The 26,527-nt window shown below is 45.0% G+C and overlaps 1 protein-coding gene across 1 annotated transcript; it reads right to left on the reverse strand.

The window, feature by feature from the left end:
* Window positions 1-1,806: 1,806 nt before the first annotated feature.
* On the reverse strand, window positions 1,807-26,200 carry GOT2 (glutamic-oxaloacetic transaminase 2). The gene is made up of 10 exons (XM_047790801.1): window positions 25,991-26,200; window positions 15,613-15,769; window positions 14,261-14,389; window positions 10,693-10,752; window positions 9,995-10,156; window positions 9,662-9,766; window positions 8,761-8,911; window positions 7,662-7,827; window positions 3,855-4,005; window positions 1,807-3,164 (listed from the first exon to the last, which is right to left on the reverse strand). The coding sequence occupies exons 1-10, from the start codon at window positions 26,077-26,079 to the stop codon at window positions 3,042-3,044; spliced, it is 1,293 nt and encodes a 430-aa protein (XP_047646757.1). The 5' UTR covers window positions 26,080-26,200; the 3' UTR covers window positions 1,807-3,041.
* Between the last annotated feature and the right edge of the window lie 327 nt (window positions 26,201-26,527).

Below are 26,527 nucleotides of genomic sequence, written 5' to 3' on the forward strand. Positions count from 1 at the left end.
AACTACCTCCCCCATCAGGTGGAAGAACATTGACAGCTTCTTAAGAAGGAAACTAGAAAAAGGTTGATGGCAAACAGATTGGACTGTGAGAAAAATAGGTTCACACCCCACATGACTTTTCAGTGAGGAATGGGACTTGCTCCAGGGTGAGATGGAAATACATGTGTTTAAAAATAACAAGGTCAGCAGGGTGGTGAAGTTCCTTTTCCACTTGAAGACGTGGCAGCCAACTTTCAACCATTTTGGCTCCAGAAAGGGAGACTTACAGCAGTTTCTTCTTCTACTTTTTTTCTTTTCAGGCTGCGCCGGCAGCATATGGAAGTTCTCAGGCTAGGGGCTGAATGGGAGCTACAGCTTCCGGCCTATGCCATAGCCACAGCCACGCAGGATCCAAGGCTGCATCTGTGACCTACGCCTCGGCATGCAGCAATGCTGGATCCTTAACCCACTGATGGAGGCCAGGGATTGAACCTCCATCCTCATGGATAATACTCAGGTTTTTAACCTGCTGAACCACAATGGGAAGTTTCTTCAAACCTAAGCATTCAGCTCGTTTACAGAACAGCTACTAATAGGCTTATTATTTTCCCATTTGAGACACTTTTCCAGACACTTGGTGAACCAGTCCATTCACTTAACCTTTCACTGCCTTGGTATATCCATTAGCAACAGGAGCAAAGAAAGCCAAAGGCAGGAGCAAGCCCATCATGCACTGAGTGAGGAGAAGCAAAGTGCAAGGAACAGGTTGAGCCTGCTTTCCCTTCCCAGCAATGATCAAAATTCTGTGGATGGGCTCTGGGCCTAACTCCTGCTCCACTGCCTGTCTGTCCAGGAGCTGACCTGTCTTGAATGGCTCCTGGCATTAAGCAGGTGATGGAATAACTTTGGGATGTCTGCTGACAGAGCACATGACTTTATGTTAGAGATTACCCACTGGCAATCTACTGTTTGCATCTTGCTTGCAGATCATTTACAAAAAAAAATAGTTGCCAGCTTTTTTTTTTTCTTTTGCCTTTTTTTTTAGGGCCCCACCTGTGGCACATGCAAGTTCCCAGGCTATGGGTTGAATTGGAGCTGCAGCTGCCGGTATATGTGTCACAGCAACACCAGATTTGAGCCATGTCTTTGACCTCACCACAGCTCATGGCAATGCCGGATTCTCGACCCACTGAGCGAGGCCAGGGATGGAACCCGTGTCCTCGCTGATACTAGTTGGGTTTGTTAACCACTGAGCCATGATGGGAACTCCTTTTTTTTTGTCTTTTGTATTTTTTTTCAGTTGCCAGCTTTTAACTAGCAGTAGACCTTCCATAAAATCAGGATTTCCATTTTATTTGAAAATCTGAAGACCTGCAACCCTGGGCTTTCATTTTCACAGTGCCTGTCACTTACTTCCCTGTTAAGCCTCATCGCCGAGGATGTGGGCTGATCATCATCAACCATCTCACATCCAGGTTGAAGCCCCTTTTTACTTAACATATGCCGTTTATTTATATTTCCTACTTCATTCCTGTAGAGCCTGAAATTGCCACCTCCTCTCCATCTCCTCATCACTGCCTACAGCCATGGGATTCTTCGAGGGACTTCACATGTCCCCCAAGGTCCAAAGGATTAAACCCGCATTTTCAACAATGTTGGACGGGACATGAAGAATGACAAGACAAAGATGTGGCTTCAGTTTACAGTCGGAGCAGCTAAAACATTTAGTGGCTTATGTGGTCATCTGGACACGATTCCAGATTTGGGGGATATATATGCTTACTTTTTCACCCCATTAAAGAAGAAAGATAACATAGTAGACAGTGGCTGGGTCTACAGTAACTTTATTGTAACAGAGAAACCAGGCAGCAGTAAGTCTACATGATTAAAGCGAATGGTGGTTATCCTTCCAAAGGGTGAAGCCTGAGCCCAGCTGGCAGCATGAAAAGGTTAAAACCAAAGCCCGGCGTATCCTCTTTCCCGGTCCTACCCTGCATTGCCTGACTCATAATACGAAGTAAGCGACGGCACAACCACACTGAAGAAAAGGTACACGGTCCAGCCGGGCAGAGGCAACATCCCAACAGGAGATAATTAAATAATCACTGGAGAGGATGCTGGAGTAAAGGGCAGTGACCTACTCTCCGCTATTCTTTGCCAAGAAAAGTGAGGGTATGGGATGAGCAGTAAATACCATTCTTCACTCTTCAGGTTAAGTAAATCCTATGGGATGGGACCGATGGTCAGTCAAAGAGTAGAACAGGATGAAAACCTAGGTAGTTACAGGTCTTTGTGCCTATGGAAAAGAACAGCAGTGATGAGGGAGAAAAAAGGAACATTAAGTTGCCTGCATGTGCTAAAAAAAAGCGCCTCTTCCTTTTTCTTTTCTTTTTTTAAAGCTGTGCCCATGGCATGTGGAAGTTCCTGGGCCAGGGACTGAACCCGCGCCACAGCAGTGACTACACTGGATCCTTAACCCACTGTGCTGCAAAGGAGCTCCTCTTTATTTCTTAAATAAGACAGGAAACAGCATCTTTTGTTTTCTTTGGTGCAGTGGTAACAGATTTCGGTAATAGTTTGCTGATACGGTTGCTCAATCACAGGAGGGCAAACACGAGGCTGTTAATGTTAGAACTAGATCTTTTCACAAAGCCTTTAATAGGTGCTATTTTCATGTTGGTTCTATAGAGGAACCTGCAACACCATGAGGTGCTCAGTTAAAGCTTCTGAAATAGTGCAATGGTGTGACTGACAGATTTTTTTTGGGGGGGCTCATGTTGTTCTTGCACATGTAAACTCTGTTGGAAAAACTGGAGATAAAAAGGATGAGGGAGAGTTTGGTTTACAGCCACGAAGTTCCAGACACCAGCCACTGGTGCATCTGCCCTATTTCACTGCACATTCTTTTCTGAGAAACACATTCAATTGCTGGGCGTTAAGTACTGTGGTTGAAAAAAACGATCCGCTCACCACCATCCACCCTCTCTCTTCCTCCCTGCGAATCTCACAACAGCAGAGGCTGAAGACAGGAAGGTTGTCTCTGTTCCTTCTCACCAGGGGAATTACTTGGTGACCTGGTGAATGGCATGGGCAAGGTAGCCCACATTGCCAGAGGTGACCCCTGCCACAGAGATGCGGCCATCCTTTGTCATGTAGATGGAGAACTCCTTGGTCAGCCGCTCCACCTGCAGAGAGAAGAGTTTGTGGGTACTTCCTAGTCAGGGGGCTCTCGCCAGCCCCGACAGGGCAGTCAGCCAACACTTAGAACAGAAAAAGAAACAGAAGCTCTGTTTTCTTGCTCAAACCCTATTCCTAGAATTTGGTGTGCTAGTTTAGTTTAGAATGAAAGAATAAAAAAGCTTTGTGTGTGTGTGTGTGTGTGTGTGTGTGTGTGTGTGTGTGTGTATGTGTGATTTTTTGGGGCGGGGGGCAGTGTATAGCAGCTTGATCTGTGATCTCAGTTCTCAGACCCTGGGCTGTGGGGCACTGAGAGCACTGAATCCTGGCCACTGGACCACCAGGGAACTCCCACCAAAAGCTATTGTTTTAAAGTAGGATGTTGAATTCGGAGGTGTGAACAGGTGAAAGAAAATCTTAGCTTCAGCTTTTGTAGAAAAGGTGATCCAAAATCCAGCTATGGAACAGCTACTTCTCCTAGCAATATTCTGGCTCCTGGCTGTTCTGGAATCTTTTAGAGAACAGCAGCGGTCATAAAAATGATAATGAAATCAATGTTTCAGACTTCTTTCACCTAAGAGGGCTCCAAAATGGATGTTTTTAGAGTAATCAAATCAATAGGCAGGTGACCTTTGAGAAACTCAGGTTTGCAAGGACCAAGCAAGCGGTCGGCTGCGGAGAAAGTGGAGTCCACTCACCTGTTCAGGCTTTATGCCTGTGAAACAAAACATGCCGATCTGGTCAACGATGTGCTGCCAGTTGTGGGAGGAGCCCTCCTTCTTGAGGTTGGAGACCAGCTGGGTCCTCATGCTAATGATGCGGTCGGCCATGCCCTTGACTTCCTGCAACCTGTAAAACCCCGCCCGGATACAGCTCAATTCTGGCCAGGTGCTGCCCAGGAGGTCAGCTCCTGGCATTTTACCTCCCTTGAGTACCTTCCCCAGTGTGCCTCAATTCTCTGTTCTTGGCAATGCTGTCATTGGCCAGGGAAGAAAGCTATTTCTTAGCATTCTGCTTTATATCAAAATCCTGTTTTGATCAGGCAACTAAAATAGCTGACATAATTGAGTTATTAAGAAAAATGAGGAGTTCCCGTCATGGCTCAGTGGGTTAACGAATCTGACTAGCATCCATGAGGACGCAGGTGTTTTTTTTTGGTCTTTTTAGGGCTGCACCAGAGACATATGGAGGTTCCCAGGCTAGGGGTCAAATTGGAGCTGTAGTCGCTGGCCTCCACCACAGCCACAGCAACACGGGATCTGAGCTGCGTCTGCGACCTACACCACAGCTCATGGCAATGTCAGATCCTTAACCCACTGAGCAAGGTCAGGAATCGAACCTGCGTTCTCATGGATACTAGTTAGATTCATTAACCACTGAGCCACAACAGGAACTCTGAGGACGCAGGTTTGATCCTTGGTGGCTACAGCTCCAATTAGACCCCTAGCCTGGGAACCTCCATATGCCGGGGGTATAGCCCTGGAAAACACCAAAAAAAAAAAAAAAAAGAAAAAAAAAGAGCCTCAGGAAGAGACAGCTAATTCTGTCTACAGGCAGAGAAGGCAGTGCCTTGGATTCAGGACAGTCTTCGCCTTCCTCAGCCTCTACCCTTTCATTCCATTCCTGAGGAGCTGTGGGGAAATTCTTGTCGGCTCTTACCAACTAGATGACTAAGTAATTTATCTCCTTGCTCTTAGGTGTTCACTTTCCAAACCATTTCCCTGTGATGATGTCATGCAGAGTGAGAACTAAAAGTTATGAACTGCCAATTAAAGGCCAAATAAGGCTCTTAGTCATGTTTTATTAGACCCAGTTAAACATTTTTTATTTTTGCTTTTTAGGGCCACGGGTGCAGCTCATGGAAGTTCCAGGCTAGGAGTACAATCGGAGCTATAGCTGCTAGCCTACACCACAGCCACAGCAACATCAGATCCGAGCCATGTCTGTGACCTACACCACAGCTCACGGCAATGTCAGATCCTTAACCCACTGAGCGAGGCCAGGCATCGAACCCACAACTTCATGGTTCCTAGTTGGATGCGTTTCCGCTATGCCACGACAGAAACTCCAACGTTTTTAAATTTGGCACTTACACATAAAAACGTGGATTCGTAGCCTCTCTTGAGAAATGAGAAGCTGGCAACACTGTAGCGGCAGTGTGACTACTGTCTGGAGCTGAAGCCCCCAGCGCCACTCAGGATGGCATTTGATTTCAAATGTCCTGTAGTCCCATCCATCTAGCTCCACTCACTTTGAGGCATGACCATGGCCAAATCCGGGGCCACCTTTGCAACCACGGCTCCCTGCCCCACGCTCCTTGTTGCCCACAGAATGAAGTTCTGACTTCTCACAGTATCTAGGAGCTTCATGATCTGCTGCCCTCTTCCGAGCTCTTCTGCCTTTTCCACTGTCCTTATCCTCAGGGCTTTTGCCACAAAAACCAGTCGGACGTTTAAAGCACACCCTGCACCATGCACGTCATGAGCCTGGGCTGCTCCTCACGCACATCTCTCTGCCTGGTTTTCCCTTTCTCTGCCTTTCCTTTGGAAAAAAGTCCCTTCTCTCTTCAAGGTCCAGCTCAAATGCTGCTGTCTGCATTACATCCTCCCCAATTCCCCACACATAAGTAGCTCTGCCTTTTTGCAGCATTTATTCCACCTGTCTTGTATCAATGTCACATGTGCATTTTTCTTACTAGATTATAAATTCCCCAAGGGGAGAGACATCTCAGTCATCTAGCAAAGAATAGGTCATCTTTGTACATTACCGACATCAAATGAGTATCGAAATGCACATGTTAAAAAAAATCCTGATGGCCATTAAGGACTATGGAAATATTAAAACAAAACAAAACCCAACAACAAAAAAATGACTTAAAATATTAAGAAAAAAAGCTTAGTATAGTTCTTTGTGATAAAAGTAAAACCGGAGTTCGCATCGTCACTCCACGGAAACAAATCTGACTAGCATCCATGAGGATGCAGGTTCGATCCCTGGCCTCCTCAGTGGGTTAAGGATCTGGCATTGCCGTAAACTGTGGTGTAGGTCACAGACTTGGCCTAGATCCCTAGTTGCTGTGGCTGTGATGTAGGCCAGCAGCTCCAGTTCCGGTTCGACCCCTAGCCTGGGAACCTCCTCCATATGCTTCAGGTGTGGTCCTAAAAAGACAAAAAAAAAAAAAAAACCAACAAAACAACAACAACAACAACCCCCAAAAAACCCCTCCACACACACATATACACAATAATAAAATACATGTACATATTATTCATGTTACGACTGTGATAACGGGCAAAGAAAAAAGCTGAGTTATAGTGACTTTCCCAAACTTTCTGAAATGTACTTACACATTAATTTTATAACAACAACAAAAATTCTAATTTAAGAAGCACTTGATTTTTTGGTAAGCTCAGCCTGGACCTGTTGTACTGAAAAGAAAAATCCTGAACCAGATTCTTATTATAGACTCCAGTGTTCTTAGGATTAATCTAAGATAGAAAAAAACAGTTGTCACATGAGGACTAGGTGAGCTGCGGATGAAGTTTCTTACAGACTTAGCTTTTCCATCCAGTAAGCTGCTTAGAGCTCTACCCCTCAGCTAATCAGCTACAGAGGATAAACTCTTATATAACCAATCACATCTTCCATAACTCTGAATTCTATAGGGCAGGAGTTGGCAAGCTTTCTCTAAAGGGCTAAACTGCAAATACAACTACTGAACTCTGCTGCTGTGACATGAAAACACTCGTACACAATTCAGCAAGAAAGGCGTATGGCTGTGTGACACTAAAATGTCATTTACAAGAATTAGGGGCAGCCTGGATTTGACCTGAAGAACAGAGTGTGCCACCCAGCTCTAAAGTAATGTTTTCTAAACTGTGGATGGGGACCCATGAGTAGGTCACAAATTCAGTATCGCTGGACGCAGCTGGCATTCAAACAATAATTGGAGCATAACTCATGAAGCCCAAGTATGAAGTTTTGAAAACTGTTTCCGTTATATACACATATCTTCATAGGTAATATGTGTTCAGGGTCATGATGTAAATATAAGCTTTATGTGGACTGCGATTAAAAAAAAAATTGAACAACATGGATTTTGAGCACAGGAGCCATGAGAGTCACATAAATAAAACCCCAAAATATGCAGAAATACTGATTTAATACTAGCTATTATTGGCTAAAACCAAAAAATAGGATGTGTATAAGAAAGTTTTCCTATGTAAGATACTTCAATTTGAACTCAAGTCTAGGAAAAGGCTGGTTTTACTTAATATGGGGATGATGGACTAAAACAAACTGCCACTTGTAAATTATGTTTGTCTCCGACAGAGAAAGACTAACTTAGTTGAAAGTACTGACAAAATGCACACTCCTCTCAGTTTCTCCCCCTTCTCCCCACGGCAGCTGTGCAACACTGCTTGTCCCTATAAGCCAACTGGAAGGGAGGGCGGAAGGAGGAGTGATGGGAAAGGCAGAGCTGAGGAGTAGCGAGGCGCCTTTACCATTGTTGCCGCAGATCCGGGCTGGTCAGGATGGTTGAGGCAATCCGGGCCCCGTTGACAGGAGGGTTGGAATACATAGGACGGATCAAGATCTTCAACTGTGACTCCACCCTTTTGGCCTCCTCAGCGTCTTTGCAGACCACAGTGAAGGCTCCCACACGCTCACCTGAAAAAGAAAAAAGGGACCCGGTCTTCCGGTTCTCCCATCTAAAACGCTAAAGGCAATTGTGGTAGGAGTCCCTACTGTGTCACAGTGGGTTAAGAATCCAACTGCAGGAGTTCCTGTTGTGGCTCAGGGGATCAAGAACCCGACTAGTATCCATGAGAATAGGGGTTTGATCCCTGGCCTCGATCAGTGGGTTAAGGATTCTGTGCTGCCATAAGCTTTGGTGTAGGTCGTAGATGCAGCGTGGACCTGGTGTTGCTGTGGTGGAGGCTGGCAGCTGCAGCTCCGATTTGAACCCTGGCCCGGGAACTTCTGTAGGCCACAGATGGACCTTAAAAAAAAAAAGAAAGAAAAAAAAAAGAATCCAACTGCAGGGGCTTGGGTTATTGTAGAGGTGTGGGTTGGATCCCCAGCCTCCAGCAGTGGGTTAAAGGATCCAGTGGGTTAAAAGCATAGGTCATAGCTGTGGCTCCAATTCAATCCCTGGCCAGGGAACTTCCATATGCTGCGAGCATGGCCATAAAATTAAAAAGAAATTGCTACATATTATCTGTTTCCACCAGAAGCACCACTTATAAATAAGTTTTCAACAACCAGTACGGTGAATCCAGTACAACAGATTATTCTGAGTACTCAGGAGTGAAGAAAGGTCAGGTTTCATTGGATCTATTGTCTTGGCTCATGGGGCAATCACTTTTTGTTTAGAGAAGCAGTGCTCAGTTTTCCTTGCTGGAGGAACTGAGGGACACTGAAGAAGGTATGGCTAAGAGCAGTCAGATCAGCTTTACCAGATCTTTCCGGCTAGGTAAGAGGGGCATGGACCACACACGCACATGCACCCACCCTCCCCTCAAATCTACGCCTCTGAGGCAGCCTCTCCCAGCACTTCTTCCTTCTCAACAGACACACCTCACCCTAGGTCCCCTGGCTTACCGTATAAGCCCATGTTCTTGGCATAGGACTGGCAGAGACAAACATTAATGCCCTGTTCGATGAAGTGGCGCACTGCCCAAGCATCCTTGTTACCATCGCCACTGGCAAAGCCTTGGTAGGCCATGTCAAAGAATGCAAAGAGATTGTTTTTCTGGGAAGGAAAGAAAAAATGACCAAAGCTTTAGGCAGGCCCCCTCAAGATGCCCCAGATGGTTACTTGTGCTTGTCAGGACTATGCCAGCTTCACTCAGGCAGTCAACAGTTTTCTCCCCACATGGCAGTTTGGAGATGTTTAATTTTCCTGCAGTTAAAAGAGTGATTTGTTTTCTTTTCTTTTCTTTTTTACTTTGGGGGATATGGCCCTTCAAGAAGACATCAAGAAAAGATCATCTTGGGGTTTACCCATGTGGCTCAGTGGGTTAAGGATCCAGTGTTGTCACTGCGGTGGCTCTCGTCACTGCTGTGGCTTGGGTTGGATCCCAGACCCAGGAATTTCTACACGCCTTGGGCAACTTCCGTGTGTCGCAGATGTGGCAAAAAAAAAAAAAAAAAGTGGCTAAAAGGATGAACAAGTAATCACTGACCAGGCAAGTGTGGGCACCACCAGCAGACATCCTGGGCCAGGGGATGCTATTTGTACAGACTAGCCAGTGACGAGTTTATCAGAATTCCACACATCTTGGCTGAGCGACAAAAATTATTTTCAAATTGCTCATGTATCATCAATTATAGAACCGCTAATTATGCAAATGATGAGTTCTTTCCTAGCAACTTCACAGTGTGTGGAAATTTCATGCAGCCCCAAGGTTAATTAATTTTCACTGTGAAGACTTTGCCAAGTGAAGCATCCAAGGCTAGTTACTGAATGCAGAACTGTCAGCGGTCAGTTCGCCCGTCTCACCTTCACCAGTGTGGCCATCTCCTTCCACTGCTCAGGACGAGGGTCCACTCCTGTGGGATTGTGGGCACAGGCGTGCAGGAGAATTACACTCTGAGCTGGCATTTTCTAAAGAGGAAAACAGCCGAGAAATGACTTTGCAGTTTGAAAGAAGATCATTTATCTGAATGCCGTAGGGGCACCATTATTTGCTAAATAACAAAGATAACTGGGTCTGGCAATTAACTCATCCCTGTATTTTAAGTCGGATCCTCAGACCCAAAGGGGGGACATCAAATCTCGACAAGGAAGTTTATCCCCTATTCCCTCCCCTCTTGCCCTGAAAGTCACACTTACTGAAATGTCCTCAAGAGCACCTGTGAAGTCAAAGCCGCAGGTCTTGGGGTCATAGTATCGGTAACTATGCAGCTGCATGCCAGCGTCCCTGAAGATGGGGGTGTGATTTCCCCAGGATGGTTTCGGCAGGAAGACATCTCGGCTGAACTTAAAAAATCTTTGCTAAAAGATGGAATGAGAGGGAATGGAAAAATGAAGAAAGGAGGAGGCCAAAAAAAAAAAAAGATATACTTTACTGAGAGGACATTCTTCTCTATGGGACACTCAGATTCTCTCTATGATTGAGAGACAGCAATGACCCAGCAGCAAGACTGCCTGGGTTGGAATCAGGCTCTGACCATTATTCGGGCAGTGTAGCCAAGGCCCTAAATGGGTCTCACTTTCTTCCCCTGCACACCAGCATTAAGCGAACCTCCCTCAGAAAGCTAAACACGTTGAAATACAAAAGCTCCTGGTTGCAGTTTGTACTCAGTTTATTATTATCTTACTATCACTATAATAATCTCTTCCTCATAATTTCTTCTAAGTACTTTTTGTCATTTTCTCCCCTCCAGCTCCATTTATCAGAGAACAGGACATCTTCCAGTTTGGTGGAAAGAGGAAATTGACTTCCGGGGCAGAAGTCAAACACATATGGGACGGGGCACCTCCACCATCCCCAGCGTACGGTTCTCTGCTGAAGGAGTTTGCACACTCACCAGAAAACTGGCTCCGATCCGCAGGGCCCCGGTCCCAGAAATGGTCTGCACGGTGACATACTGAGGGAGAGACACTCTGGTCAGGGAGGAGCGGCACGCTCCACAGGCCCAAGACTCACCAGACGTGAGCTCAGGCCCACAGACAGCACCCTTCCTCCTTCAGAGGAGGAAGACACTTTCCAAATGGAGATGTGTTGGAAATGAGAGAACAGGACCACTGTTTCTATTTTCTAAGAGACAGACCGACTTTACTCATGGGTTCTCAAAAAAGAGCTGTCTCTTCAGTTTTTTTTTCTTTTTTCTTTGGTCTTTTTCCCATTTCTTGGGCTGCTCCTGCGGCATATGGAGGTTCCCAGGCTAGGGGTCCAATTGGAGCTGCAGGCGCCAGCCTACGCCACAGTCACGGCCACGTGAAATCTGAGCGGCGTCTGGAACCTACACCACAGCTCACGGCATTGCTGGATCCTTAACCCACTGAACAAGGCCAGGGGTCAAACCCGCAACCTCATGGTTCCTAGTCGGACTCGTTAACCACTGGGCCACAACGGGAACTCCAGTATCATAACTGTTACATGAGAAACTTTCAGGACACAACGCCCCCATCGGAGATGAAAAAGGCGTGGTTTATATAGAGTAAAAAGGTCAAAATGAACAAGTACTATATTAAAATATTAGTCTAGACTTACACAAAATTGAATGACATCAAAAAGCATGTCATCTTGAAAAGTCACTAAGTATATTAGAAAAACATGATGACACCTGATTATTATTATTTTTTGTCTTTTTAGGGCCGCACCTGCAGCATGTGGGAGTTCCCGAGCTAGGGGTCAAATTGGAGCTGCAATTGTTGGCCTACACCAGAGCCACAGCAACTTGGGGTCTGAGCCATGTCTGTGACCTACACCATAGCTTGCAGCACTGCCAGATCCTTAACCCACGGAGTGAGGCCAGGGAACGAACCCACGTCCTCATGGTAGCTAGTCGGGTTCACTACCACTGAGCCACAATGGGAACTCCCATTATTACACTTTAAAGGCTAAATAAGAGGTCCTCTTCTATGAGTTGTCATAGTTTGAAAATAGTATCTTTTGGGGAGCAGAGAGATGGCCTTAGGTAGATCTTCAAATTGGTCAACTTCAGGAGATGGGTAAGAAACCTCAGTGGAGGTTTTTTTTTAAGGTACCATAGACGTACAAGACTCTACAAAACATAAATCTATTTTCTGGACTGGGAGGTAGTAGATTAAACGTGGGGGGGACCCAACTAATAAACTCCTTAGTACGTCTGTGGAAACTCTTGTATGACAGAAATGAAACGCTAATATAGATGTGACAGTAAGATTGACGAAGGTACAGCAATATATAAAAAACAAGCTGATATTGTTTTAAGAAAGGCCAGTCTTATGCTTAGGTTATAATTTGCTAGATGGACACAGACTAAGCAAAAATTACAGAAAAATACAGGTGTTCTCCCGAGTGGTTAACAGGTGGTTGAGTGTCTGACTACCAATCAAACCATATTCTGTGCATGAATTAGGATCATTATCCCATTACCAAGGGGCCAAGGTGGTATGTTTTTCTCTGAGTTAATGAACTAATGAGTGGACTTAGACCAGTTTTGTGAATAAACTATTTATTCTGGCCTTGCGACTAGAGAGGAGATACACGTTGGCTTAGCTTTGCTATTTTGTGTGTTTTCCTCCAGACTTACTCCGAAAAGTATTCAAACATACAAATGTATCTATTAAAAACCACATTTGTGGAGTTCCTGCTGTGGTGCAACAGGATCAGCGGTGTCTTGGAAGTGCTGGGACGCAAGTTCAACCTCTGGCCCAGCCCAGTGGGTTAAGGATCCTATGTTGCCACAGCTGCAGCTTAGGTCACAACTGCAACTCAGATCAGATCCCTGGCCTGGTAATTCCATATGCCAAGGGGTGGCCAGAAATAAAAAAAAACAAAAAACATTTGCTTCAAAGGAAAGTAAACAAACTATAAGGCACACGAGCCCACACCTCAGGCTGGCTGGCTATTCAGTTGTCTGGCTGCGTCCTACCTGCTTAATGCTGGTCTACTCTAAGCGCTGGGCCTGTGTAACTCGGTGCGGGCCTGCAAGAATGTGTTTCTTAAAAGCTTATGTCCAGGGACCTTTAGGACATCTTCCTTTCACAATAAGGGGGCCCTCAGGGAGCAGGAACAGGAGACACCTGGGACCCACCTGTGCTTCCCCTCACGGCTGCAGCGAGGGAGGAGACAGTAGGAAGGGAGCAGGGTTCGCTGTCTTTCCATGTCCAAGCTGGTGTGAAGGGACAGTGGAGGAGCGCCAGACCTGTCTGAGCCCTATGAGTCCACCTGGGGCTTGTTTTCTGCCTGTTTCCATCACCTAAGCTGGTAGCCTGAGCATGAGGAGGGGGGCTAATTACAGGTCTTAAAACTCAGCATTGTTTGGCATTCCTAGAAGCCACTCAATGTAAAACGAACATAAGCACATAGAGATTCTAACAGCAAAAGCAGTGTCAAGGAGTTCCCTGCTGGCTCAGTGGGTTAAGGATCCAGTGTTGTCACTACTTTCACTCAAGTCACAATCCCTGGCCTGGGAACTTCCACATGCCACAAGCATAGCTGAAAAAAAAAAAGAAAAAAAAGAAAAGGCAGTGTCTAAGTGAAATCACTGTTTCAGGATTACTACTACATTTTTAGAATTGGTACTACGTGAAATCTTTTATTTAGTTAGTGCCAATTTACTATCTGAAGAAGAGCTATTAGTAATCATGGAGCCACCTCAAACAAGTGATGTTTCTTTACTTATTTGTTTAAATGATTTTCAAATTTTTTTTAATTGTTAAATTTTGGGAGTTTCTGATGTGGCGCAGTGGAAACGACTCTGACTAGTATCCATGAGGACTCGGGTTTGATCCCTAGCCTTGTTCAGAGGGTTAAGGATCTGGCGTTGCCACGAGCTGTGGTGTAGGCCGGCAGCTACAGCTCTGATTCAACCCCTAGTCTGGGAACTTCCATATGCCATGGGTTCAGCCCTAAAAAGTAAAGAAAAAAAATCGTTAAATTTAAAAACAGATCCTCACTATATAGAACAGCCAAGACATGGAAACAACCTACATGTCCATCGATAGAGGAGTGGATCAAGAAGATACGGTACATATACACAATGGAATATTACTCAGCCATTAAAAGGAAAGAAATAATGGCATTTGCAGTAATATGGATGGACTTACAAATTATCATGCTAAGTTAGCCAGACAGTGAGACACCAACATCATGCTATCACTTACATGTGGAATCTAAAAAAAGGACACAATGAACTTCTTTGCAGAACAGATACTGACTCATAGACTTTGAAAAACTTATGGTTTCCAAATGAGACAGGTTGGGGGTGGTGGGGGATGCACTGGGGGTTTGGGATGGAAATGCTATAAAATTGGGTTGTGATGATCATTGTACAACCATAAATGCAATAAAATTCATTAAAAAATACGGAATAGTGGCTACATAAAAACAAAACAAAACAAAACAAAACAGATTCTATATGATGCCAAAGTCTGTTTCCTGCTTACCCGGCCACTTTTCAACACCTCATTGTTCTCACCCAGGGCTAGTTCTGCAGATGCCTTACAAAATTCCGCCAGTCCTCCAATGGGCAGGTATTCTTTGTCCAAATTTTTTGCAGCAATCTGGGCCTCTGCCTAAACAAGAGAAAGTGCATACATTTAGTTTCTTCTCCTCACCTGGAATTACCATGAATAATATTTAATATTTTATAAGTTAAATTGTGGAGCCTTTTTAAAAATTTGGAGATACTGTCCAAGAAGAAGGGTAAGTAGAATCCTTCACATTTTGTAACTATGGAACAGAAATATGAAAAAATTTTGGAATTCCTTTTGTGGCACAGCAGAAACGAATCCAACTAGAAACGATAAGGTTGAGGGCTTGATCCCCAGCCTTGCTCAGTGGGTTAAGGATCCCGCGAAGCTGTGGCTGTGGTGTAGGCTGGCAGCTGCAGCTCTAATTGGACCCCTAGTCTGGGAACCTCCATGTGCTTTGGCTGCGGCCCTAAAAAAGAAAAAAAAATTTTAATCATGTTTTCTTTTTTTTTTTAAGTTAAGTTTTATATAAATGAATATATTGTGTCTCTTGGTTTAACATAAAATGGCATTCTCAGGCTGCATAAGAACAAGGTTTTAGAGCAACCTTTGCAATGGTACAAACTACTAAATACAGCAGTAAGTATTTCAAGCTATATGTCAGTTTAAGAACTTCAAAAGTTTTTTTCATTTTTGTTTTTGTTTTTTTGGGTCTTTTTTTGTCTTTTTAGGGCTGCACCTGAGGCATATGGAGGCTTCCAGGCTAGGGGTCCAATCAGAGCTATAGCCACCAGCCTACACCACAGCTCATGGCAACGCTGGATCCTTAACCCACTGAGCAAGGTCGGGGATCGAACCCGCAACCTCATGGTTCCTAGTAGGATTCGTTAACCACTCCGCCACGATGGGAACTCCAATAAAAATTTTAAAAAAATACAACAAAATAAAGAAAATGATGGAGTTCCCTTGTGGTGCAGTGGGTTAAGTATCTGGTGTCACTGCAGTGGTTCCAGAACTTCTGCATGCTGAAGCACAGGACCAAAATAAATAATAAAATAAAGAAAACTATTCTACAGTTCAATAAGAAGAAAGGACAGGAGTTCCCATTGTTTGTTACTGCTGAGCCACGATGGGAGCTCCCCAACTTCTCATCTTTTACAGCCAAGGAGACTACAGCCCAGACAAGTACTTGACTCAAGCAGTTAGTATCTGACATAGAACCCAGGTCTCCTGACTCCCATCCAGTCCAGGAGTCTTTCTGCCTCTCTTCAGGAGCCCCTTTAGTTATTTACCCTCATCTCGCCGGAGACATCTGGCAAGCTTACCTTTCGGACACTAGGGAGCACGTAAGGCTTTCCGTTATCATCCCGGTAGGCACCAACTCCCAGATTCATCTTTTTGCTGTTGGTGTCTCTCTTAAAGGCTTCTGTGACTCCAAGGATGGGATCTGGGGGCCCCATCTCCACATGAGCCCACCAGGAGCTGAAATGGGATACAAGAGCTATCAGTCACAGCAGCTAGATTTCCCTGGCCGGAGAGATCTTGGATCTGCCCCAAATCCCTTTCAATAAATACGTGCATGTCTGCTATGCACAGGGTACAGCAATAGACACCAATAATCCAACACTGTATAAGACTTCAAAGCACCTTGAAGAAGACCAATAAAATCAATGCAGATGCTGCATGCATATTATAATACAGGTTCCTGGGCTCTACTCTGGATGTAGTGAAAATATATATAGAATCATCAAGGTTCGTTTTTTGGAAGGGAGGATGGTGATCAGGCAAGGATAGTGACATGAACGGACTTGAATTTCTAGGGCTCATCTGGTCACAAGGCGGCATGATGACTGCAGAGTGGAAGGAGAATGCAGAAGGATCATCAAAAAATCTGTTTCGTTTTACTTAGCAAGGGAGATAGATGAAGGTTTGAACCAGGGTGGGGGGAGCAGGGGTGGAGAGGAAGACAGAGAATTGATCGGTATTTACAACTGGTTGTAACATCTTACTGATTTCCTCACTACTTTTTCTTTTTTTTTGGCTGTGCACAGGGCATGCACAAGTTTCCCAGCCAGGGACTGAACCTGTGCCACAGCAGTGACAATACTGGATCCTTAATCCATGGAGCCACCAGGGAACTCATTATTTATTTATATATTTATTTTAATAGTAACAGCGTATCTTTTATTCTGGATTTTTTGTCATAATTATGTAATATAGAATGTTGTTTTTGTTTTATATAGTGAATTTTATTTTTTTTCATTATAGCTGGTTTACAGTGTCCTGTCAATTTTCTACTGCACAGCATGGTGACCCAGTTACACATACATGTATACATTCTTTTTTCTCGCAGTATCATGCTCCATCCTAAGTGACTAGTTATAGTTCCCAGTGCTACACAGCAGGATCTCATTGCTTACCCATTCCAAAGGCAATAGTCTGCATCTATTAACCCCAAAGGGACCTCATTATTTATTGAGTTAAAGTGTTTGACAAAGTTCACTACTTTATATGAAGCATGATTTTACCTTTACAATATTATTTAAATGAAATTTTGCCATTTGCAGCAACTTGGATATAGCTGGAGGGCATTATGCTAAGTGAAATTAAGTCAGAGAAAGATAAATACTGTATATTACTTATATGTGGGAGTCTAAAAAACACAACAAACCAGTGTATATAACAAAAAGAAGCAGACTCGAGAGTTCCCCTTGTGGCGTAGCGGAAACGAATCTAAGAACCATGAGGTTGCGGGTTTGATCCCTGGCCTCACTCAGTGGGTTAAGGATCTGGTGTTGCCGTGAGCTGTGGTGTAGGTCGAAGATGCAGCTCAGATCTGGTGTTGCTGTGGCTGTAGCATACGCCGGCAGCTATAGCTCTGATTCGATCCCTAGCCTGGGAACCTCCATATGCCTTAGGTGTGGCCCTAAAAAAAAGGCAAAAGACAGAAGAAAAAAAAAAAAAAAAGCAGGGTCACAGATGTAGAGAACAAACTAGTGGTTACCAGCAGAGAATGGGAGATAACAACCTACTGGGTGTAAGACAGGCTCAAGTATGTATTAAACAACACAGGGAATAAAGTCAATATTTTGTAGTAACATACATGGAAAGTAACCCTTAAAACTGTATTAAAAATAAGAAAAAAATTTATCTTTGGAGTTCCTGCTGTAGTGCAGCGGGAAGAATCTAACTGCTACAGCAGAAATTGGCACAACATTTTAAATCAGCTATACTTAAAAAAAAAAAAAAAAGGAAGAGTTCCTGTCGTGGTTCAGTGGAAATGAATCTGAGTAGTATTCATGAGGATGCAGGTTCAATCCCTGGCCTCACTCAGCAGGTTAAGGATCTGGCGTTGCTGAGAACTGTGGTGTAGCTCCCAGACGAGGCTTGGATCTGGTGTTGGTGTTGCTGTGGCTGTGGTGTAGGCCAGTGGCTACAGCTCCAATTTGACCCCTAGCCTGAGAATCTCCGTATGCCATGGGTATGGATCTAAAAAGACCAAAAATATTTTTAAAAAAAAGGATCTGGCGATGTTGCAAGCTGCGGTAATATGCTGCAGATGTGGCATGTGGCTTGGATCCCGAGATGCTGTGGCTGTGTGGCAGCTGCAGCTCTGATTAGACCCCTAGCCTGGAAACTTCCAAATGCTGCAGGTTTGGCCCTTAAAAAAAAAAAAGACGGCAGAAGCTTGGGTTGCTGCCGAGGTGAGGGTTTGATCCCTGCAATAAGTTAAAGGATCCCGTGTGGCTGCAGCTGCAGCTCTGATTCAACCCCTGGCCTCAGAACATCTATATGCTGCAGGTGTGGTCATTAAAAAGAAAAAAGTATCTTTTAACAACGTTAGGGGTCATCCACCAATGTCCAGTGGATTCACCTCGTGGGGCCAGGTAAACTGTGTTGCTGGGGGCGGTGCACGCCGAGTGAATCCCAAGAGGAAATGTAACTGTAAATAACTGTTTCTCTAGCTTGTTCCCCACTCTTAACTAATTTGGGGTTTCTGGTTCATTTATGGTCGATAAGCTAGTCCCTGTTAGCAACACTGACCGTGAATTTGGTTTTACGCTATGACCATTTTGGGATCTCTGGAAATGGATAGTAGAGATCTATTTTGGGCTGGGAGAGATGAAAGATAATCTAGTTTGTTGTTGTTTTGCACCCTTTTAATCAGACCTGATATTGTGTGTCTTTATCTGTGGCTTACATTGTGGATCTTAAGAGCTATAAGCTTTTTTTGTAGCATATGGAAGTTCCCAGGTTAGGGGTCGAATAGGAGCTGTAGATGCCACAGCCACAGCAACACCAAATCCGAGCCATGCCTATGATCTTTGCCACAGCTCACGGCAACGCCGGAACCTTAACCCACTGAGCAAGGTCAGGGATTGAACCTGTGTCCTCATGGATGCTAGTCAGATTTGTTTCTGCTGAGCCATGACAGGAACTCCTATAAGCTCTTTATGTACAATTCAGAAAGGCTTTTTTTTTTTTTTTTTTTGGCATTTTATGAGTAGCTGAATGTGGAATGGTTTCCATCTCTGGAGAGTACTGATAAGTTAGATTATAAAAAAACTCAAAGTAAGAGTGCTCTATTCTGTGTTATTATTATTACTTTTTTTTTTTGTCTTTTTGCCATTTCTAGGGCTGCTCCTGCGGCATATGGAGGTTCCCAGGCTAGGGGTCTGATCGGAGCTGTAGCCACCAGCCTACACCAGAGCCACAGCAATGCGGGATCCGAGCCGCATCTGCAACCTACACCACAGCTCACGGCAACGCTGGATCCTTAACCCACTGAGCAAGGCCAGGGATCGAACCTGCAACCTCATGGTTCCTAGTCAGATTCGTTAACCACTGAGCCACGATGGGAACTCCTATTCTGTTTTAGAAACTGAATTTCTAGTGCTTAAAATGCTCTAGACTTAGTATTTTTCTTTTTTCGTCTTTCGTCTTTTTAGGGTCACACCCTCAGCACATGGAGGTTCCCAGGCTAGGGACTGAATCGGAGCTGCAGCTGCCAGACGACACCACAGCCACAGCAACGTGGGATCTGAGCCATGTCTGTGACCTACACCACAGCTCACGGCAATGCCAAATCCTTAACCCACTGAATGAGGCCAAGGATCGAAGCACAATCCTCATGGATGTTAGTTGGGTTTGTTAACCACTGAGTCACAATGGGAACTCCTTACCTTTTTTCTTAAAGCAACTGAGAAACGTTTAAAAAAATTCAAGTTCATATAAGGTAAATCTTTGATAACTGAGACTAGTTTTATTGTGACTAAAAACCCCCAGCCATGTTGGAAGTTCCCTCGTGGTGCAGCAGCTTAGAGCTCCAGCATTAACCACAGCTGTGGTACAGGTTGCAGCTATGGCACAGGTTCGATCCCTGGCCCCAGGAACTTCCACATGCCGTGGGCATGGCAAAAAAACCCCCCCAAAACCGAAAGAACAAGCCATGTCTTTTACTTATTTATGTTAAGTATAATAAAAACATATATTTTATTCTTTATGGTTCCATTTTTCCTAAACTTATACTGGTTCACTGATAAAATAAGCTAACATCAGAGTTCCTGTTGTGGCTCAGTAGGTTAAGAACCTGATACAGTGTACATAAGGATGCAGGTTTCATCCTTGGCCTTGCTCAGTGGGTTAAGGATCCAGCGTTGCTGCAACCTGCAGTGCAGGTCCTAAATTAGTCTTGGATTCCACATTGCTATGGCGTAGGCTGGCAGCTGCAGCTCTGATTGGATCCCTAGTCCAAGAATGTCCATATGCCACAGGTGCAGCTGTAAAAGTGAAAAAAAAAATTACATGTAGTGGAGGTTTCCAGGCTAGGGGTCCAATTGGCAGCCTACAACACAGCCACAGCAATGCAGGATCCAAGTTGTGTCTGCAAGCTACACCACAGCTCACGGCAACGCCGGATCCTTAACCCACTGGACGAAGCCAGGGATTGAACCCAAAACCTCTTGGTTCCACTGAGCTGCGATGGGAACTCCAAAGATTTAAATTAAAAAAATTATAGGAGTTCCTGTCATGGCTCAGTGGTTAATGAATCCAACCAGGAACCATGAGGTTGTCTGTCCCAGGACATCACATTACATGTAGTTGTCATGTCTCCTTAGGCTCCTTTTGGCTGTGACAGTATCAGATATACCTTGTTTTAATGACCTTGACTGTTGGGGTTACTGTAGGACGTCCCTCTACTAGAATCTGTCTGATAAATTTGTCTCATGACTAGATTGGAGTTACAGGTTTCTGAGAGAACAGTGATTGTATTTTGTAATATGTCAGCTTGAAGACAATTTCCAAGATCTTTAAATAACTTAAAATCTAGTACACATGATGAGTCAATTATTTAATCATTGGATACCTAGATAATTTCTTTTTCTTCCCTTCCTTTTTTTTTTTAAATATTTGATGGCTGCACCCATTATTTATGGGGGCTCCTGAGGAGAGGACCTGATAGACTGGGAAGGGCAGGTAAGTACAGGCTTAAGAAGGCTTCCAGGAGGAGGCGACAGATTTAAGAAGGAAAAAGGCATTCTAAGCAGAGGCATAAAATAAAGGCTACAGGTGAGAAACAGTCAGGGGTGGGTGTTGCAGTAGAAAGTAAAAGCAAATTTCCCAATGACTTATATCAAATAGCCCCCATTCTTTCAGCAATCAATCAAATGTTTCAGCACAACCCAGTACACCATCCGTTCTGAAAGCTGATGAATCATTTCATTCATTCATTCTTTCCCAGCAATCATTCTCTTGTAAAACTTGTGGCCAATCCGAACTAACATACCTCTCTCCTCCACGAGGCACACGAGGCACACAGGATGACTGGTCCCCCAGGGCAGTACAGAGTTAAAAGTTAAGCCCTCCTGACAAGTTGAAACCTGCCTCAGTCTCAATAGCTGTAATTGGCACGAACAACGAATTCTCTATTATGAAAGGGTGGATTATCTCATTTTAGATTTCCCAGGCTTTTATTTCTTTTAATGGCTTGCCCTGGGCAATGTCCATACTGGGAAAACTGCCTGGATTCAAATGCTCAGCTACCTACCAGCTGTGTGAGCAAAGGCAAATCAATTAACTTCTCCAAGTCTCAACTTTTACCTGTAAAATGGGGGCACAACAGTACCTATCTCATAAGGTTGTTCAAAAGGGATGAAAGGAGTTATGAAATATAAAACAGTCAAAACAGAGGCTGGTACACAGTGAGTGGTTGAAGTTAGCTGGTATCGCTGTTACTAAATTATTACCAAGGCTGTATTTATAACAGCCTTGCCACTGGTATGGAAACTGATGAGGCAAGTATGTATAGAATTCAAGGAGCCTAAGTCATGACTCTGATGCAGATGTGAGTCTTTCCTGGTCTTCCATTATCACCACTTAGTTTTTTGTAGTCTTGGGAGATACTATCATTCTTCCTCCTCACTTGGCTCTACTGCCAGGACTCAAAATCCTTCTCGTTCTTTCTCACTGTTCTAGGCTGCTTGGTTGTTCCAGCATCTAAGCAATAGTAAGTAAGAAACAGAAACGGGGAAGCCACTTCTAAACTGGGCCTGAAGAAAGCTTTCGTTACGTCCTGCCCACCGTTCAGACCCTGAGAACATGTAGTCACCTGCTCACCTAACATCACTGTCATTAACCGATGAGTGCACGGAACGCCCTGAGTGCCCAAGGACACGTCAGAGAGAACCTTTAGTAAGATGGTTGTCTCCAACGCCTCCCATTAACGACAGAGCTGCCCCTAAACCACAAGAAGGGGGTGAAAAACACTTACATGTCAAGTTCTTTAGAAAGTTTATCCAGTACAGGAATTCTCTCAAATAACTGCAGAGGACAGATTGGGAGTGGTTTATTTTAGGAAGAGTTTTAAAAGAATTGCAAAATATTAAATCTTAAAAAGTTTTTTTTATTATAGTTGATTTATCAAAATATTAAATCTTAACAATCCAGATAAAGGAGCAGGGGTGCTTAATTTGGCTAATCCTATCTCAGTAATGACAGGACCCCATGCCCTTTACTATTCCTTAAAAGGGTCAAGATCATGCTCACATTGTAAGAACTCTAATGTTTATAAGGGATTGTGCTAGATGGAACCAAGAGTGCTCTAGGGACAAAACTGATGCTGATAACTTGTGGCCGACAGAGCATTCCTATCTATGTACTTTGGACAAAAGTGCAAAGCTTCAGCCATTGAGCAATACTGACCGACCGACCAAAAAATGTGAGGTACAAAGTATCCAGATAAGCATTTCCAACTCAAATACCTTGCAATTTTCCTGGGCACCTACCTAGTGCTTTATAGTCTTTAAAATGTTTTCCCTCACATTCTACTTTTTTTTTTTTTTTTTTTTTTTTTAAGTGCCACAAGTGTGGCATATGGAAGTTTCCAGGCTAGGGGTCGAATTGGAACTGCAGCTGCTGGCCTACACTACAGCCACAGCAACTGGATCCTCAACCCACTGAGCAGGGTTCCAACCTGCATCCTCATGGAGAGTAGTCAGGTCCATTTCTGCCAGCCACAGTGGGAACTCCTCTCTCATACTCTTATTTTAAAATGAGAGGCTGGAGTACCCATTGTGTAGGAGGGGTAACGAACCCACTAGTATCCATGAATATCCAGGTTTGATCCTTGGCCTCACTCAGTGGGTTAAGGATCTGGCGTTGCCATGAGCTGTGGTGTAGGCTGGCAGCTGCAGCTCTGATTCAGTCTTTAGCCTGGGAACTTCCATATGCTGCGGGTGTGGCCCTAAAAAGACTAAATAAATAAATACAAATAAAATGAAATGAGAGGTTAACTTGCTCACGACCATAAAACTAAAGACGATACTACAATTATGATCTTGCTGGTCACTGTACTACTGTTGCACACTACCTTTCTAAAGTGTCTCACAATACTTCTTTAGTTATTTCACTACAGACCGGAGGATCAGAATTAAATAATTACTTAAGAACAGATAACTAAAAATAAAAATACATTAGCATAGTTTCCTTTCTTCACTGATCTGTGACTTTCTGATTTCATGCTACTATGCTTTTATTTATTTATTTATTTTGTCTTTTTGCTATTTCTTGGGCCGCCCCTGTGGCATATGGAGGTTCCCAGGCTAGGGGTCGAATTGGAGCTGTAGCCACCAGCCTACGCCAGAGCCACAGCTACGCGGGATCCGAGCCGCGTCTGCAACCTACACCACAGCTCACGGCAACGCCGGATCGTTAACCCACTGAGCAAGGGCAGGGACCGAACCTGCAACCTCATGGTTCCTAGTCAGATTCGTTAACCACTGTGCCACGACGGGAACTCCGCTACTATGCTTTTAAAGCACAGGTAAACAAGAAAAGGGTAAATGTTTAGTGCTTTCTGTATAAAAAATGCAGCTATAGGAAACATTTGAACTTAGTTCCAGTTAAATGACCAAAGTATGAAAATTAAGTATTTCATAGAATAAATGCTCATACCAACTACCAATGTTTCACTGTATTAGAATGAACTGTTTATAGAAAGAAAGAAAGAAAGAAAGAAAGAAAGAAAGAAAGTTCAATTAGTTAAGTTTATTTTAAATGTTCTCCATGGGAGTTCCTGTTGTGGCTCAGCGGTTAAAGAAACTGACTAGCATCTATGAGGATGAAAGTTCGATCCCTGGCCTTGCTCAGTGAGTGGGTTAAGGATCCGGTGTTGCCCTGGGCTGTGGTGTAGGTTGCAGACGTGGCTCAGATCCTGCATTGCTGTGGCTCTGGCGTAGGCCGGCGGCTACAGCTCCGATTGACCCCTAGCCTGGGAACCTCCATATGCCGCGGTACGGCCCTAAAAAGGACAAAAGGCAAAAAAAAAGAAAAAGAAAAAATCAAGTTTTAAAATTAAAATATTCAATTTGAAAGACATGATAAGTCAATGTTCTAAGTGCTGAGATATAGCAATGAACAAAGTAGGTACAGTCTCTGTTCTCAGGGAATTCACATTCTACCGGGGAAAAGACAAAGAAAAATGAGTCAGGCTCTCAAAGGGAAAGAATGACTGAAAGGTCACGCCCATAGGGATTTTTCACTAAGCACTTCTGAAATATAGCTGTAGGCCACCCAGCCAAATCCATAGAACAAGAGATTATTTTAAGATTACTACAGTGGTGAAACAGACTTTCACTTGCCCATTTTAGGCATCATTTTCTGTTCTCCAAATTTGCTGCATAAATGATACTCTCTAATTCTAATCCACTAAATAAATAAACTATCAATTTTTTTTTTTTTGGTCCTTTTAGGGCTGCACCTGCAGCATAAGGAGGTTCCCAGGCTAGGGGGTCAATTGGGATCCTCAACCCACTGAGCAAGGCCAGGGATTGAACCTGCAACCTCATGGTTCCTAGTCGGATTTGTTAACCACTGAGCCACGACAGGAACTCCTAGATAAGATATCTTAAAGAGCACATTTTGACAGTGGGCCAAGAAGGAGCCAAATCAGGGAGAGAATAAAGTGTGAAAGCCTGGGCAAAACTGTACTGCCAAGAGTGTGGGGCTCAGGAAGGACACACTGTTCTGCTGACTTAAAGACATGATGCATACGGTCAATGAAAGGCCAAGATGTGTAGGAGAGGTCAAGGCTTTCCTCTTTGGAGTTAATATCTGATTGGGGTGGTATAAAGACTCAGTTCCTGATTAGGTAGTAATTAGGGGCACTGTCCCAAATCGGCTTTTTGAGTCAATTAAATAGCCTGGCTTAGGTCTCTCCACTAGGAAGGGATTACTACCTTGTTTAATGCTCTGTAACCTTTTCTCCGCCAACACATCACACAGTTTGAAATTACATATTTGTAATTTTTTGAATGACACCGGTCCTTCCCTCAGGTGTTGACCGCTGAATCTAGCACAAGCTATCTATCTGATCCAGTGCATGGCTCTGTGAAACTCTCACTAAACGAAAAAGCAGAGCGAGAAGGAGGGGGAAGAAAAGCAACGTCCCTACTGCCAGATCTCCTAATGGATAAAATAAAAATAATTAAAACAAAGGTGGGGGGGGCACTACACCCTGACTCTTCCATCCAAAGGCCAAAGGGCCGGGCTGGGGAGATCACTGGTGAGCCAGGCCGCCACACTGGCGGGAGGATGCCGCGCGCCAAGGTCACAGGACGCAGAATGTGTAGACAGGCCCGAAAGCCGGGAGCTCCAGGAACCTTCCTCCCTTCAGCTTCCTTCCCCGACACACAACCGTGCCACCCGCCGCCCTTTTAATTCCTCTGGGCTGGAGGGAGGCCAAGACAGGGCAGCGGGTCAAGGGCACAAGCGGTCATCACAGCCAATCGGCGCGAGACTATCCCGGCGCCGCAGCCAATCCGCGCGAGGCCGGCTCGGAGCCACGGGCCGGGTGCTCTCCCCTTGCCTTCTACCCCCACAGCGCCTAATCTGCGTGTCTTGACCCCCCAACCTTGAATGGGAGTCCGGGTGCCGTAGAGGGCCACACTTCCTAACCCAGGGGAACGCGTTGGAATGCTCTCCTACGGTCCAAGGGGCACCGGCCGGGAGGGATGTAGGACCGCTTGGTCGGGTCATTGAGAGGCGCAAACGCTCAATCCTCAGCCCCCAGCAAAGCAGGCGGTAGCAGAGAAAGTTTGTGTGTGTGGGTGCACGCGTGTGCTTTGATGGCGGGTTAGATGTCCTGGGGTGCCAGCAGCTCGGCTGGGCAGGCCCGTCGCCCTGGTTCCTCTCTTCCCTGCTTACCTGGCTCTGGCAGATGCTGCAGCGGCGAGGCCTGGGTGGAAGGCGGAGGCGACTCCGGACAGGACGCGGCCGGAGTGCAGCAGGGCCATGGTGGGCGACAAGAGAGCAGTGGGTAGCTGCAGGACGGAGCGGTGATGCCAGGCGGGCGGACACCGAGGCGCCGACTCCTGCTGAAGGTAAGGACAGCTAACTCCCTTGGCGAGGCTAGAGCGGCCGCCCTCCAGGCCCTAAAGCGCGTCACAGCGCACCCTGGCGGCCGGAGCGGAACGGCTTGGCCTCGGTGCGGCCTGGAGTCCGCCCGCCAGGGAGTCTGCACCGCCGGGCCACGTGGTCTCGGAGAACGGTGACTGCGCAGTTTAATCGCAGTTCGCAGCGCTGGACGAGCATCAGTCATCTAGTCACGACGGACCAGACTGAAGAGATAGCTGCTATTATGCCAGTTTGAAAGATGGAAAAAGGTAGGCTGACATAGGTGAAGTAATTTGCCTAAGGCCATAAAGCCAGTCACCTAGTGGCCGATGTTAAATCTTTAGCCAG

Source organism: Phacochoerus africanus, chromosome 8, assembly GCF_016906955.1.
Source record: "Phacochoerus africanus isolate WHEZ1 chromosome 8, ROS_Pafr_v1, whole genome shotgun sequence".
Lineage (NCBI taxonomy): Eukaryota > Metazoa > Chordata > Mammalia > Artiodactyla > Suidae > Phacochoerus > Phacochoerus africanus.